The sequence below is a fragment of the Pteropus medius genome, unplaced genomic scaffold (genome assembly GCF_902729225.1).
Source record: "Pteropus medius unplaced genomic scaffold, Ma_sr-lr_union100, whole genome shotgun sequence".
In the NCBI taxonomy this organism is placed as follows: Eukaryota; Metazoa; Chordata; class Mammalia; order Chiroptera; family Pteropodidae; genus Pteropus; species Pteropus medius.
In genome coordinates, this window is record NW_024340699.1 from 351,442 (window position 1) to 365,471 (window position 14,030).

At 47.1% G+C, this 14,030-nt stretch overlaps 1 protein-coding gene across 3 annotated transcripts in view; it reads left to right on the plus strand.

The window, feature by feature from the left end:
- CYFIP2 (cytoplasmic FMR1 interacting protein 2) overlaps positions 1-14,030 on the plus strand; it is a 112,933-nt gene that overhangs the window by 79,083 nt on the left and 19,820 nt on the right. For all 3 annotated transcript variants that reach the window (XM_039876528.1, XM_039876529.1, XM_039876530.1), the window contains exons 25-26: positions 592-682; positions 1,704-1,834. In XM_039876528.1, coding sequence (XP_039732462.1) covers positions 592-682; positions 1,704-1,834 — 222 coding nt within the window. The remainder of the gene's footprint in view (positions 1-591; positions 683-1,703; positions 1,835-14,030) is intronic.

Sequence of the window (14,030 nt, forward strand, 5' to 3'; positions counted from 1 at the left end):
CTGGGGGGTAACGCGAGAGCTCCCTTTGCCGTCTCATAAAGGCCCATCATCCCTTTCAAAGGGCAAAGGGGCTGTCCCCCACTTTGAGGGGAGAGCCTGCTCTCAGGGAGAGTGCCTTGCTGTCTTAGCCCAGGCTGGTATAGCAAATACCTCACAGACTGGGTGGCCTAAACAACAAATGATTACTTCTCATAGTTCTGGAGGCTGGAAATTCGAGAGAGAGTGCCAGCGTGGTCGGGTTCTGGTGGGGGCCCCCTCCTAGTTCACGGACGGCTGCCTTCTCGCTGTGTCCTCACACGGCAGAGAAAGCGCCTCTGTCCCATCTTTTATAAGGGCCCTAATCCCATTTGTGAGGGTTCCACCCTCATGACTGCTCACCTCCCAAAGGCCCCACCTCCTAATACCATCACATTAGGGAGCGGGGGTTCCACAAGTAAGTTTGGGACACATTCAGTTCACAGCACTTACCCACAGGTCTCAGTAGAACCCCACCTCCCCCTGCCCCGTACACTCCAGTAGCCCGGCATTCAGCCCAGAGACACACATATGCGGCAACGGTGGATTATTTCGTCTGTGCTCCTCTCTTGTCAGCTCCAAGGAACCATTCTCCAGTATGTGAAAACACTGATCGAAGTGATGCCCAAGATATGCCGCTTGCCCCGGCATGAGTATGGCTCCCCAGGTTGGTGATGGGGAACCAGAGACAGGGGGCGGTGGCAGGAAAATAACCCGAGCCCGTCCCTTAGTGGAAGGGCTCCAGCCATCTGCCTTGGGTTGTTTGCTCCTCTGACGTGCCAGGGAGCTGGCAGAGCTCTGGGTTTGCATCTTCCCTCTGCGGCTGACTAGGTAGCTTTGAACCATTTTTAATCCCTCTGAGCCACAGTGTCCTCTCTGTCAGCAAAAGTAAATGATGCTTGCAAGGCCTGCCTCACAGGGCTGCTGGGAAGCTGGAAGAGGACCTCAGGTGTGAGAGCTAAATAATAAATAGCAAGGTTTACTTGTAAAGGTCTTCATTAGCTCAGCCTTCTAGGATTCCTTCTTCCATTTGCCCAGTTGGGAGGCTGGTGCCCCAGGTGGCATTTCTAAAGTGAGTCAGGAAACAGCCACTGGGTAGAAGAATGATTCTTTCCTTCCCTTGGAGTGAATGGAGCTAGGACTGAATTTGGGGCCCTAGGGAATACAGAAAGATAGACCAAGAGTTTGGCACCTGGTATTTTTTCTAAAAATAAAGATGTCAGGTACTGACTGGGTCAATGTGATTCAAAATAAGAAAGGGTTGAGGCCAAAAGCTGTGAATTTCAGTGTCAGCTGCCCGTCTTACTTACTAACTGTGTGACTCTGGGCATGACACTTACCCTCTCTGAGCCTCATCCAAAAACGAGGGTAATAGTGCCTAGTTCTTAGTGGTATTCTGAGTTTTAAATGAGATACTGCAGATAATATCTAACCCCTATAAATAAATACTAATTCCTGCCATTACCAAGAATTCAAGTATTTTTGGAGAGGGACTGGGAAAGACCCAGGGCTCCTCAATTCATGTGTGTTTTGTTTTGTTACCAAAAAGATCCGAGCCAGCCTCCTGAGCTTCCTCTCCTACGGAGCCCGGAAAGGTTTGGCTTTTTGCTGTCCCAGGGTCGTGTCTGGGGCTGCTGCTCAGCTGGCACTTCCCATACACCCTGCTGACCGTGCCCCTTCGCCCCCAGGCATCCTGGAGTTCTTCCACCACCAGCTGAAGGACATCATCGAGTACGCGGAGCTCAAGACAGACGTGTTCCAGAGCCTGAGGGAAGTGGGCAACGCCATCCTGTTCTGCCTGCTCATAGAGCAGGCCCTGGTGAGTCCTAAACCCAGAGGGGTTGGAGTATCCCAGGCCAGAAAAGACCCCACCCCAACCAGACACCTGAGGGCCCTCTACCACGCTACCCAGGGGAGTCTGTAGCATAGATTCAGGCTCGTCCAGTGCAGGCCTCGGTCTCCTCTCCATTCCACTTCAGACAGCTCCACGCACAGGCCCCAGCTCCACCGTCACTCACCGCAAGACCTTGGCCACCCGTCAGAGTCTTAGTTTTCCATTCACTCGTTAAACAAATAGCGACTCCTTGGCTGCCACAAGGCAGGTGCTGCGCTCAGAGATGCAGCAGTAGCCAGTCCCCTGCCTTGTGGCCCACCCAGGAGCGAGGAGGAGGCCCGTTTTGAACAAGTGTTTACACAGAAATGATCCGTTTGCAATTACAGCAAGTGCCATGAGGGGCGAGTGCAGGGTCCGAGGGGAACATGAAACCAACCGAAACCCTGGTGTGGCCTTGGGGGTGAGGGAGGACTTCCTCGATGAGGAAGGGACCTGCGGAATGACCAGGAACTTGCCTGGTGGAGAGCTGGGACAAGTGTTCCAGGCTGTGGGTAGAGTGTGCAGTGTGGTCTTCAGTGTGTCATGATGGGAGACAGCGATTCTACCCTGCAGGGAAGTTAAAGGCTGGAAGGAAGGCATGAATGTAAGGTGCATACAGTAAGAACTTAATAATTGGTTGTAGTTACCATAATGAGCAAAAGCATGCCTCCCTATGCTTCCACCTCCCGGGACCACACAGAACCAGCCCACTCTTTTTCCCACCTGACCCCCAGCCCCGGAGGGTGATCACGGAGGCTGCATTCTCCACATTCTTTCCAGGGCAAGTCAGTTGATCTCTGCTCTTCTCCATGGGTGGTGTTCACAGGTGGGTCCAGCCCTACCTGTATAGGGTAACGGGCACCCCTGGAGCAGTGGAAGGAGATGGGGAGCGATGTTGCTCTGGGGGCGCATAATCCTCAGGAGGCAGTGGGGGTGTCGGTGTCCATTCCCACACTCATCTGCCCGTACACTCTTTCAGTGAAAGTGAAAGGGTGTTGATAGCTTGCTCGGTGCCGGGTACAGCTGTAGGTGGTGGGTAAATGGTCGCGAACAAGAGACACAGATTCGTTACTATTTTTATTCCGGAAAGGGAGGTGATTGGAGAAGTAAACAGCCAAAGGTGAATGCAGATGGTGGTACTTGCTGTGAAGGAATAAAGAGGGGAAGAGGATAGACGGGTGGAGGATGTTGGGAGGGGCGTGCTGTTTTCAGAGAGGATGGAGCTCGACTTCTTTAAGAAACGGAAAGAACCCCCCGGAGTGAGCTGGAGTGAAGAGGAAGAGGGAGCAAGTGGGAGCCGAGGTGGGAGAGACAGGCGGCCACAGTCCCAGGGTTGGGGGGCCACCGTCGGAAGCCACCGGGGCACTGTGAGACGGAGAGTGGCGGGGTCTGATTTACGTTTTTTAAAGGCCCTTTGTCTGTTGGGAGAAGAACCAGCTGGAAGGTGAGTGAAGGACGAGGGTCTTTGCTGTTGTCCAGGGCAGGGGTCATCCTGAAGGCAGGAGGCGCATGGTTCGGGGAGGGGAAAGGAGGAAATTCAGTAGGAGGTGGGACAAAAGCGAGGAGGCGAGAAGGAAGCCGTAATAGCAAGAACTCGGAATAAAGAGCCGAGAGGATTCTCGCCTCCAGTTGTCTCTGTGACCTGGCGTGAATCAGCTCACTCCGCGCCTCAGGGGTACGCGGCAGGACGTGGACCAGCTCCTGTCTCAGACCCTTTGCACCGCAGAGTCTCTGAAATGCACAATTTTTCTCTTCCTCCATAAGGAGTAATGGCCTCTCTGCTCCCCGTTAAATGGACTCCCGAGACAGCTACGTGTTCCTCGTTATGGTGACAGGTTTTTAACACGGTTCAGTAGGCCTGGGTTGCTATGGAAACCTTAGCCTTCAGAAGTCACAGGGATGAGATAAGTAGGAAACAAGGCCTTGTCAAGGCCTCGGGAAGATGTGCTATAGGGGCACAAGGAGGAGCCTAGGTGGGGAGGGCGGGTCCCCCAAAGCCTTTTTTCTGCCTTCCCCTGTTAGCACCTCCTTCTTGAGGAGGTATGACATGAGAAAATCAATTAAGCTTCCCCTGAGGGGCAGACTATCGGTGGGGCTACAAGGAAGGGGTGGTCCCTCACATATATCACTGAGGACAACAGGATACTGAGGATCAAAGATCTTCAGAGCTGAGAGAGACCCCAACAGTATATATGTTTCAACCCTCTCTATTCGTAAGTAAGGAAATAGCGAACCAGAGGAGGGGAGCAACTCCCCTGAGGTCACACAGCGCATCAGCAGCAGAGGTGGGGGAACGAAAGCCTAGGTTTCCAGGACTGGTCCCAGTCCTGGGGGGACTGGAGACGGGCACATAGCACAGATCAGGGATCCCCAAAGCTGTGCCTCTGCTTTCTACTTAGGCAAGTGGGGACGTCCCCAAGCTAAGATGATGCTTTCTGAGATTAGAATGAGGCATGAGCTTTTTGGAGCTTTTTACTTTATGAAGCTGAAATTCCATAAATATTGAAATAACACATCAATTGTTCTCATTAAAGAGGGGGACTAACAACAAAAAAAAATAGGAGGGAGGAAGAGAGGAAGGAAGGAGACTCAATGGCCATCCATAAGGGAAGGGCTCTGAAGCATTTAAAAAGAATTAAGATACTAAAATAGCTTTGCGCATACCAACATTGAAAATAGTGAAAGCATAATATTGAGTGGAAAAAACGTAAGTCCCAGGACAAGACACAGTGTGACGCCACACATGTAAAATAAATAACCAAATAATAAAGCCCACAGAAGAACACCACATTGAAAAGTAAAACTAGAAAAAAAGCATACCAAATGTTCAATCATTTTCTCTAGGTACCAGGGAGGGAACCGGGCTTAGAGGTCAAAGGGGCCTTTAGCTTTATCTGGAGCGTCTGGTATTTTACAAAGAAAGTATATTCACATAGTATTATTGAACTAAAAGTAAAATTTAAAAATCGAAGCAGTATATAATAATTTTAGAAAACTTGGAAGGACACTGAAAAGTGAGAAGCCTTTTGCCCATATTTCTTTTGTGCCCATTGTCTTTTTCTCACAGATTTTCAGAGTTCTTTCTGGTCGTGGGTTCCATGTTGGCGGATAGTCTGCAAGTGCCTTTTCTCATTCCGTGGCTTCCTTTTTTGTTTTTTTTTAACAGAGATTATTAATGTCTCAGTAATTTGTAGATGGAGGAAATATCAATTGAAAAGATGATTACTTAGACAAAGGTATATTTGCTTCTTTAAGTGAGGTACTTGTAAATGTTTCTTAAAATTCAGCGTGTAATATTACTACAGAGACCCAATTTTGTGTGGAATGGGGTGTTTGCTTGGTGCTTTTAATTAAGGTCTAACATATATACAGCAGTACATGGAACAGGCAGTGTTCTCACTGTATAGACTAATTCAGTAGTCCATTTTACTGTGAATGGACATTGGAATTATGTACAGTTCGATACTATTATGAATGAAGATGTGATGGATACCCTTGTACGTGTCTCTTGGTGGACGTGTGCTGTCATTTCTAGTAGTGAAGCAGCCGAGTAGTGCAGATACTGCCAAATGGCTTTACAAAGTGGTCGTACCAATCTCTTCTCCCATTCAGCAGAATATGAGAGTTTTAATTTCTTTACATTCTCATGAACTCTTGGATTTGTCTGTCTTTTCGATCATAGTCATTCCAGTGGATGTGTTGTGACATCTCTTTATGGTTCTTATTTCCCTGCTGACTAACGATGCTGAGCATCTTTCCATTTGGATGGCCTCTTCTGCGAAGTGCTGAAGTTCAGTATTTTTTGCCTATTTTTAAATTGAATTATCTTTTTCTTTTTAATTTTTGAGTCTTATTTATATATTGTGGATACCCATATTGCACATGTATTCCTGCAGCTTGTCCTTTGATGAACGGAAATTTATAAGGTTTAGCATATTTATCAATTTGTTTCCTGTATGGTTGGTGCTCTTGTGACTTATTTTAAAAGTCTTCCTTAAAGTCATGAAGATATATTTTCTTCTAAAAGTTTTGGAGTTTAGCCTTTCAAGGTGTAACTCACCTTTGAGTCTGTTATTTATCTGGAACTGATGTTGGTGTTTCGTGGTGAGCAGAAATCCAATTTCACTTTTTGCCGAGCTGTCCCAGTACCACTGATTAGAAAGACCTTCTCCCCACTCTGCGGTGGTGGCGCCATGTCTGTCTTTATCAAGTGTCCACAGAAGGTCTGGTCATGGCGGACTCTTGTTAAGTCTAATCTGAAATGAATCAGTATTTCTTAAGTATCTATTTATAAGCCTGTTATGTTTTTAAAGGACATTCTGTTATTAATGATGAGTATTTCCTCTAGTTTCTCCTACCCTGAGAAATTATAAGGTGATCATTAGGGAAATACTCCAGTCACCAGTCCTCTGTTTTGTTCCAATTTTGTGTGGTTACCGAGCCATCAGCCCATTGCTATGCCAACACACACCAGGCGGGGGCCCTGTTCATTCACGTGAGCAAGGGAGGGCCTGCGTCTCTGGGAAGGAGCCGGCCCTTCTGTCTGCCTTTACTGCAGGGCCTCCCACCCACTATTTGAGACTGCTCCCTCCCTGCCTTGGACGCTGTGGTTTACTTCTCTCCTCCTTATAACTTGCGTGAGCCACAGTCACACTCTGGTCAGGCGGCGAGGAGAGTCTAGGCCCATCACAGGATCTGCGAAGGCCATCAGACGCCACCAGGGCAGGTCTCTCAACCTCCGCACCGTGGATATTTTGTTGTAGGGGCCTGTCCTGTGCATTGTAGGAGCCTGGGCAACATGGCTGGGTTCCACCCACTGGCTGCTCGTAGCATCCTCCCCAGCGTGACCACCGAAAGTGTCTCCAGACCCTGCATCGTACTCCTTTGGAGAACAAAACCTCCCCCTGCTGAGAGCCACTGATCCAGTGCAGTCCTCTCTTTTGCAGATAGGAAATTGCGGCCTGGGCCCGAGAGGGAGGCAGCCTCTCCAGGGTTTCATCTAGTGCGGGAGCCCAGGATCTTTACGATTAATTAGCACAATCGGGGCCAGGGAGCCGCTCTGCAGATCGCTTTGTTGGTTTTTGTTTTTTATTTTTGTTTTGGTTCCAGCTCCACTTCTGGCTCCTTATCTCCTGCTTCCACTTTATAGTCCCTTCTCTTTAACTTTGTTGTTTGTTGTTGTTACATAACTGAAATAAATGTATTGCTAGAAAACCCAGAGAAGCAGAAAGAAGAAAACAGAAGCACATGGCTACACCAAGATAACCTTTGTTCACATTCCGAAGGATGTCCCTGTGGATATTTATGATCCAACATATTAATATTACATTTTCTCTCTATATGTTTTTACTTTGTTTAGTTATAAAACTAGTCACCAAGCTAAGAGGAATGGTTACCTCTGTGGGCTGTGATGGGTATGGGGGCAGGAGACAGGGTTCTTTTAGTTTTTAGTTTACACTCTAAATTATTGTTTGAATTTGTTGCTTTTTTCCCCTTAAGAGGAAATACTCGCACACTTAATAAATATACACAGTCCCGATGCGTAGGAAGTAAAAAGTAAAAGCCCAGCCTCTACCTCCATCTGAGACCCTCACGCCATATTTCCACCTGTACTCGATCCGAGATTATTTTGTCCATCCCCCCGAGAAAAGATGTCCCCAGCTGCCCAGGGGACGCATTCTGTCTCTTTGCCCAGGCACGGCCAGGCAGCGTCCCTGGGCCTTTATCTAAGTGTTTCCTCAGCCCAGACCCAGAGCCCAGTGGTGTTCTTGATTAAAAATGAGCGAGGCTTTGTGGAAAGGCAACTGGACTCCCAATAATACCTTTCCTTTCCATGACTTTACAGTTTTTATATATATTTATATCCTTTCAGACATGTCCTAATCTGGGGGGAAAAAACAAAACAAAACCTGCTAGGCTCATCAGCATATCAGGTAATTGGCAAAAATGGTCTGGCAGGTAAGAGTCCTTGGTTCTGCAGAGGTGGCCGGGAGCCCCCAGGGGCCAGGCCATGCGAGACTCCAGGGCACAGAGATCACTGGACACGATCCCTTCCCCAGCAACAGCGTTCACCATCTACACCCTCAGTCTTCAGCATGGAGGGCTGGCCCTCAGGGGATGGGCAGGATGATCTCAGATCCTTTAACTACTTACTAATAAAATAGGAAAGACGTTAAGCCCTCCTGTTTATTAACACACTATTCAACAATGTCTGGAGTCGACAAAATAAGTATGTGGCAATTGAGGTGCTTGCTTAAAATTTTAGAGTGAAAGTGTGTGGTCAAAAAAGTTTGGAGACCACCAGTCGAGAACCACAACTCAGAGTGAAAAGTGGCATCAAACAAAAAACAGAGAGGATGAGGTGGTAGAGAGATTTTCCGGGTGAGGGTCATTTTGTATCCTCAGCACCTAACACAGGGCTCATTAACTACGGCCTAAATGATAAGGAAAGAGATGTTTCAGCTCAGTCGTAGATGATAAAGAGAAGCAATCCTTTTTACCTCTAAAACAGGGGTCCCCAACCCCCAGGGGTAGACCAGTACTGGTCCATGGTCTGTTAGGAACCGGACCGCACAGCACGAGGTGAGTGGCAGCTAGCGAGCAAAGCTTCATCTGTGTTTGCAGCCGCTCCCCAGCACTAGCATCACCGCCTCAGCTCCTCCTCAGATCATCAGGCATTAGATTCTCAAAGGAGCATCGGTCCCTGGTGCCAAAAAGCTTGGGGACCACTGCTCTAAAATTATTAAGATACCACCATTCGGTTTGAGACAGAAGTGGTCATTCACCTTCGTCCAAAGCCACCTCAGTCTTTGAAACATGCCACACTTATTTCATTAGTAATTGCCAAGAAATCAGAGCTTTGGTTATTCAGTTCTGTATTGACGACTTCTCTGTGAGGAGACCCCAGTGGATAGAATGCCTAGAAGCTGAGGGTTTGGGGGTCAAAGTGCAATTTGTTCACTGGGTGTTATTTTACAGTGGGCATCTTCAAACACCCAAGGTAGCATAATTCCAGCTGCCCAGGCCTCTGCACCTGTGGCCTTGCTCCCTCCCTCTACGTTAAAAACAAAGATTAGCAAATGTTAGGTGTTAAGATGTACTGGTTCCAAGTGGAGCCTTTCTCATTAAAGTGTCAGAAAAATTTGGTAGGAAACAGAAAAATAAGTAACTTTCTCACTGTGTGACTAACTATTACAAAATAACATTTCCCTGTACCCCCAGTTCGCAGCTGTTTGGGAACTGGCAACCTTAGACGACCTGTCGGGGGAAGGGGAAGACACTTTCTAGGCCACTTTCTTAGCTGTAGATCTGTTAAAATTGACCAGACATGATTCTGATCGATAATTATAATTCTTTTTTCCTTTGATAATTTGCCAGAGAAGGGGAAGGGTAACGGTGAGACGTAGCAACACACAAAATCAGATAAGATTAAATTACTGATTTATTCAGCCAGGGTTACAGGGAGCTCCTGGAAGTGGGGGGCCCACAGAGCAGGAGAGCAGATGGAGCATTTCTCACATGAGCTTTCCACTGCACCTGGAGCCCCAGATGAGGGCCTGGAAGCTGCAGTTTGTACTTTCTGTACAAAGGAGGGTCCTGGAGGATGTGGGAAGCCTAATTTCTTGCCTGCTCCCCAGGCCCTGTGTTCTTGGGGCTTAACATCAGTATGCAGGAACCACAGTACACTAACTGTCTATGTGCGTCCATATAAGGGAATGTTTAGAACAGACCGCTGAGCTCTCTGGTTAGGCCCCCATCCCCCATGCCTTTCCTGCCAGAAAGCCAGAGTAAGGGGTTCCAGTGGGGTGCTCAACCTCCAGCTTTCCAGCTCACTTCTCCACACTCACTTGACAAAGACAAAAACATATGACCTTAATATTAGTGTTATTTGTCTTTTTGTTGCCTCAAAACGCAGAGCAAAATGTTACTTAAGAAAATATTGTTCTGAAATTGATGATTCCCTTATGAAATCAGCTAAAAATGGTACATAGTTTTTCACCCAGAAACAGAGCCTGAAGGTAGAGTCTGTTGTTGGTCTACATGGATCTGACAAGTGTGGGATCACATTGACTCTGTTTTTAAAATATGTATCTTGAATCTTTATCCTTGAGCCAAGTGAAGTCAGTCCCCAGTTAGCCTCATAGACTGAGTAAGTTGGGAATACTGGAGGTTTTGTAGTAGTTCGTGGAAATCCCTCATGGTCCCTCAGTTTTAAATTAAGTATGCAACAAAAGGAAAATTTTCAGACTGAAAGCAATGCCAAAATAAAATACTCATCCCTTGAAGAATTTTGATGTGGGTTACAATAAAATATTTTTGCATCCTAACTCTAAAAACCTCTTTACTTTTACTTGCTCTGTTGACAGAGCAATTTACATTGGGTCTAAGCTCGTATTAATCATCTAGTGATTACTTCTCTCATAACCATAATACATTAGTGGTTGTCCTAAGCACTAGGAATAATAAACATTAGCATGGCACTTAGTAAGTGCCAACGTTCCTGAACAGCAATTGTCACTCATTAGCTCACCCTGGAGAGGACCCTTTGCAGGAAAGGGAACACACAGCAGTTCCAAAACAAGGAAATTGGGAATCACTGAAGTACTTTTTTGTAAAACAATTGCTTCTACTTCTTCACACTTTAGAAAACTCATCACGGTTGGATCCCGGTTCAGAAAAAGCTATAAAAGAACGTTTCTAATGTGGGCGACGACGATACTGAGGTTATGTAGGACAGTGCCCTTGTTTTCAGGAGTTGTGTGCTGATGAAGTATTTAAGGCCGAGTGGTATAAGAGCTTTAATTTACTCTCAAGTGATTTAGTAACATACACAGAATCAAAACAGATATGGCAGAATGTTCGTTGTGACTCTATATCAAAGGTATAAGGGTATTTATTGTTCTTGCAACTGTTTTATATGTTCAACATTTTTCACAGACTTGAAGTGAAAAGAGAGAAACCACATCATGGAATATTAAAAGTTTAAGAAGAAAAAGGGCCATAATGCAGACAAGGTCACAGTGTATGAGAAGAAAGGAAAGTTATGAGGGTTTGTTTGGTTTTTTTTTCCTGGCTACTTCCACTAGTTGGAAAGATTTATTCTTGGTAACATATGCCCTTAGGTACTTCTGACCTCATTTTTTAAATTTATAGAGGCATCTGCTAGTGCTGAACGCAGCCAGGACTCTGGTGCTGCCTGACTATTCGATTTACTAGCAGGAAATATCAGTTCAGGAAAATAGAAAGGCAAATGAAGCCAGGGAAGCTGGCCAGTCCAAATTAGAGAGAGGCCACACGGGATTTGTGAGCGGCCCGAAGAGAACACCCAGAATGCCACCGTCGGCATGGACCACGGTGGGACACCTTACTGCTGCTTCCGCAACTCTTTGGAAAAAACAATAACGCTGCCTTCTCCCTGTGCTCCATTTAAGTGGACTGTTTCAAACCCAGCTTCTTTGAGGGTCCCCGCCTTTCTGTTCTTGCTAAGGAGGGATTTACTAGGAGGTAAAGCATTAGGAGCTAAAATGGCAGAGCCACTTTTCCATGTAGTAGCAAAAGGATTGCATACAGTTACAAATCAGAGCATGTTACTCTCCTGCTTAAAACTCGCTAGTAGTTGTTCACTGTCCTTAAAATTGGGACTCCCAACTTTGGCACATGAGGCTTGGAGAATTCAGTCACACCTACTCCTCCAACCTTGATGATACTATTTTGTCATCTCCACTATAGATCAGTCCTCCCCCAAAATAAATACAAACTCTGAAAAGAAGGCATCCTTATTGCCAGTGAAAGCAGAGTAGGCTGAGACCCCTGGAAACTGCCCAGTTATCTTGACATTCTAGCTCTGGAGTCTGACCTACTTTGGCATCTGGGAGGCAACAGATATGCCCACTCCCCTTGGTCGGATGCACAGTCCAACACAGCAAGGCAGCCGAGCAAGGCGTAGGACACTAACTGGGTGTCATTACCTAATCCGCTATTTCAATGTCAGGGCAGCATGATGGAAGAAAAATCGAGGTCGTTGTTGCAGTTAAAACTCAGGCTTAATTTTATGGTCCATGAATTTGCTGATTTCACATTCCAGTGATTTGCAATGAACATAGTTCCCTGGGGCTTTTGCTGTTGCACTGGCCACTTTGGAGTCCCAGCCGCTCCCTCCTAACACTCAGCATTTGGGTGTGCAGGCCAGTGGTTCCAGAGGAGACATGTTCTGGGTGCAGGGTCCCCTGAGCCTCGTGACAAGTCAGGGAGACTCAATTAAGGGACATTTACCACCCAGCATGTTCTCAGCATTCCCAACTCGAGACTTGCTACAAGCACAGGAGAATCCTCATGCCTTTGTCCTGCTCGAGAAAATCTATGTCTCATCGAGGCAAAACTTGACAGTGCTGCAGAATGAAAGAGGTGGATAAGGTTGATTTTTAAGAAAGATGATTGTCCTGTTGGCCCCATGGGCACTTAAGCATCAGGCCAGGTGCAGGTAGCGAGAGAAACCCATAAGGTCTCAGCTCTAGCTTATCACTCGTTTCTTCATTTAATAAGAAGTATTACTCTATTTGCTTATATTATGCCTATATCCAAAAGAATAAGTGCATTACACTTATAGATATGGTGTCACAAAGTCTAGAGACCATTCTACAGAATAATATCAAAAAAGGCATCACCTTTTTTGGGAGGCGAGGCAAGGGTTGAGTTACGTCTGGGCTGCCTCAGCCGGAATTCAAGTTGATTGCCAGGGGCTCCACTGGAAAGGGCATATCTTTGGATTCAGAAATTCTGGATTCCAGTCTTGCTTCCATACTTGGTAGTTAGGAGACTCTGGGGAAGTGACGCAATCCTCTGAGCCTTAGTTTTCACACCCCAGAAGTGCTGGCGCTAAGTACCTACTTCATAGAGTCTTTGTATGAACTGGGGTGATGAATATAAAGTCACCAGAGATTAATAAACAGACCTTCAGTCACCAGGGGTTCCCTTTTAGCTTTTTCCTACCATAAATCTCCTGAGACCCCAGGGCCTGGCTCCTGCCTGCCTGCAGCCCTGCCCGGCCTCCCTGCTCTCACCAGGTTTCCCGCTCTGTTGACTTAAGCAATCTTAGCTTTGCTCTTCTGCCTCCTCTGCCTGCCAGTTTAAATCCTTGCTCACCCTCTCAGGGTCGTCTCAAAGCCATCCTTACCTCATTCCCCCAGTTCTGTATCCAGCACACTTCACCAAATGCCTTTTCTCCCCTGCGAGGAACTTGGTGTCGTGTCTCCCGACTCCAGCTCTCCACAGCCCTTGGAGAGTTGCTGGCAACTTCTCTTGCACCTAAAACCCATTCTGTTTTATTTCCCAGTCACAGGTGTCGTTGGCTCTCTTTCCGCACTAGATTGTAAACATCGTTAAAATCTAGCCTTTCCAGTCTTCCCTGTCCTCCTGTTCCCTGCACCGCGCAGGCCCCTCTCAGGCCCCTCTCAGGCCCGTGGAGCACACCTGCCCTCTCACTTGTGTATTTGCTTCCCCTGCTCAGTTTTCCTCCTCGGGCTAATGATTCTCAAATTCAGATCCATTCCCCAGACTCTGGGGAGTCCCAGACCTTACGTCTAGTTGCCTTTTAGACATCTTCTCTTGGATGTCCAGACATCAGAAAACCACACTGCCCAGATCTGATCTCAACTTCCTCCTGCCTACAACCCTGCTGGTCGGCACGGCCCGGGTGTCGTTTTTCTCTGCCTGCTCTCACATCCAGTCTGGCACTGGGTCTCGCACAACTGCTCCCTCCTCTCCGACTCCTTTGCCACTACTCCAGGCCCTATGTCTTCTTCTTTGGACTATTCCAACACCCCTTTTGCCCTCCCCCAATCCTTCCTGTCTCACTTGAGCCAGAAAGTGAAATTGCAGATCTGACCATGCCATTTCCCCGCTGAAAACCTTCAGGATAGTATCTGAACACCAGGGCTAGGCTTACAAGACCCTTCCTACCTGCCTCCTCCTTACCACTCCTTCCTCACGTCACATCAGGTCAGCCTCACTATTGTATCTGCAGCACCTTGCAGACAGACTTGTGTGTAAGAGACGTCTACTGTTTGTTGAATGGTTGAGCGAACAAGTGAATGAATGAATGACTTAATTTCTGCTCAGGCTATATCCTAGTGAGAATTGGTGC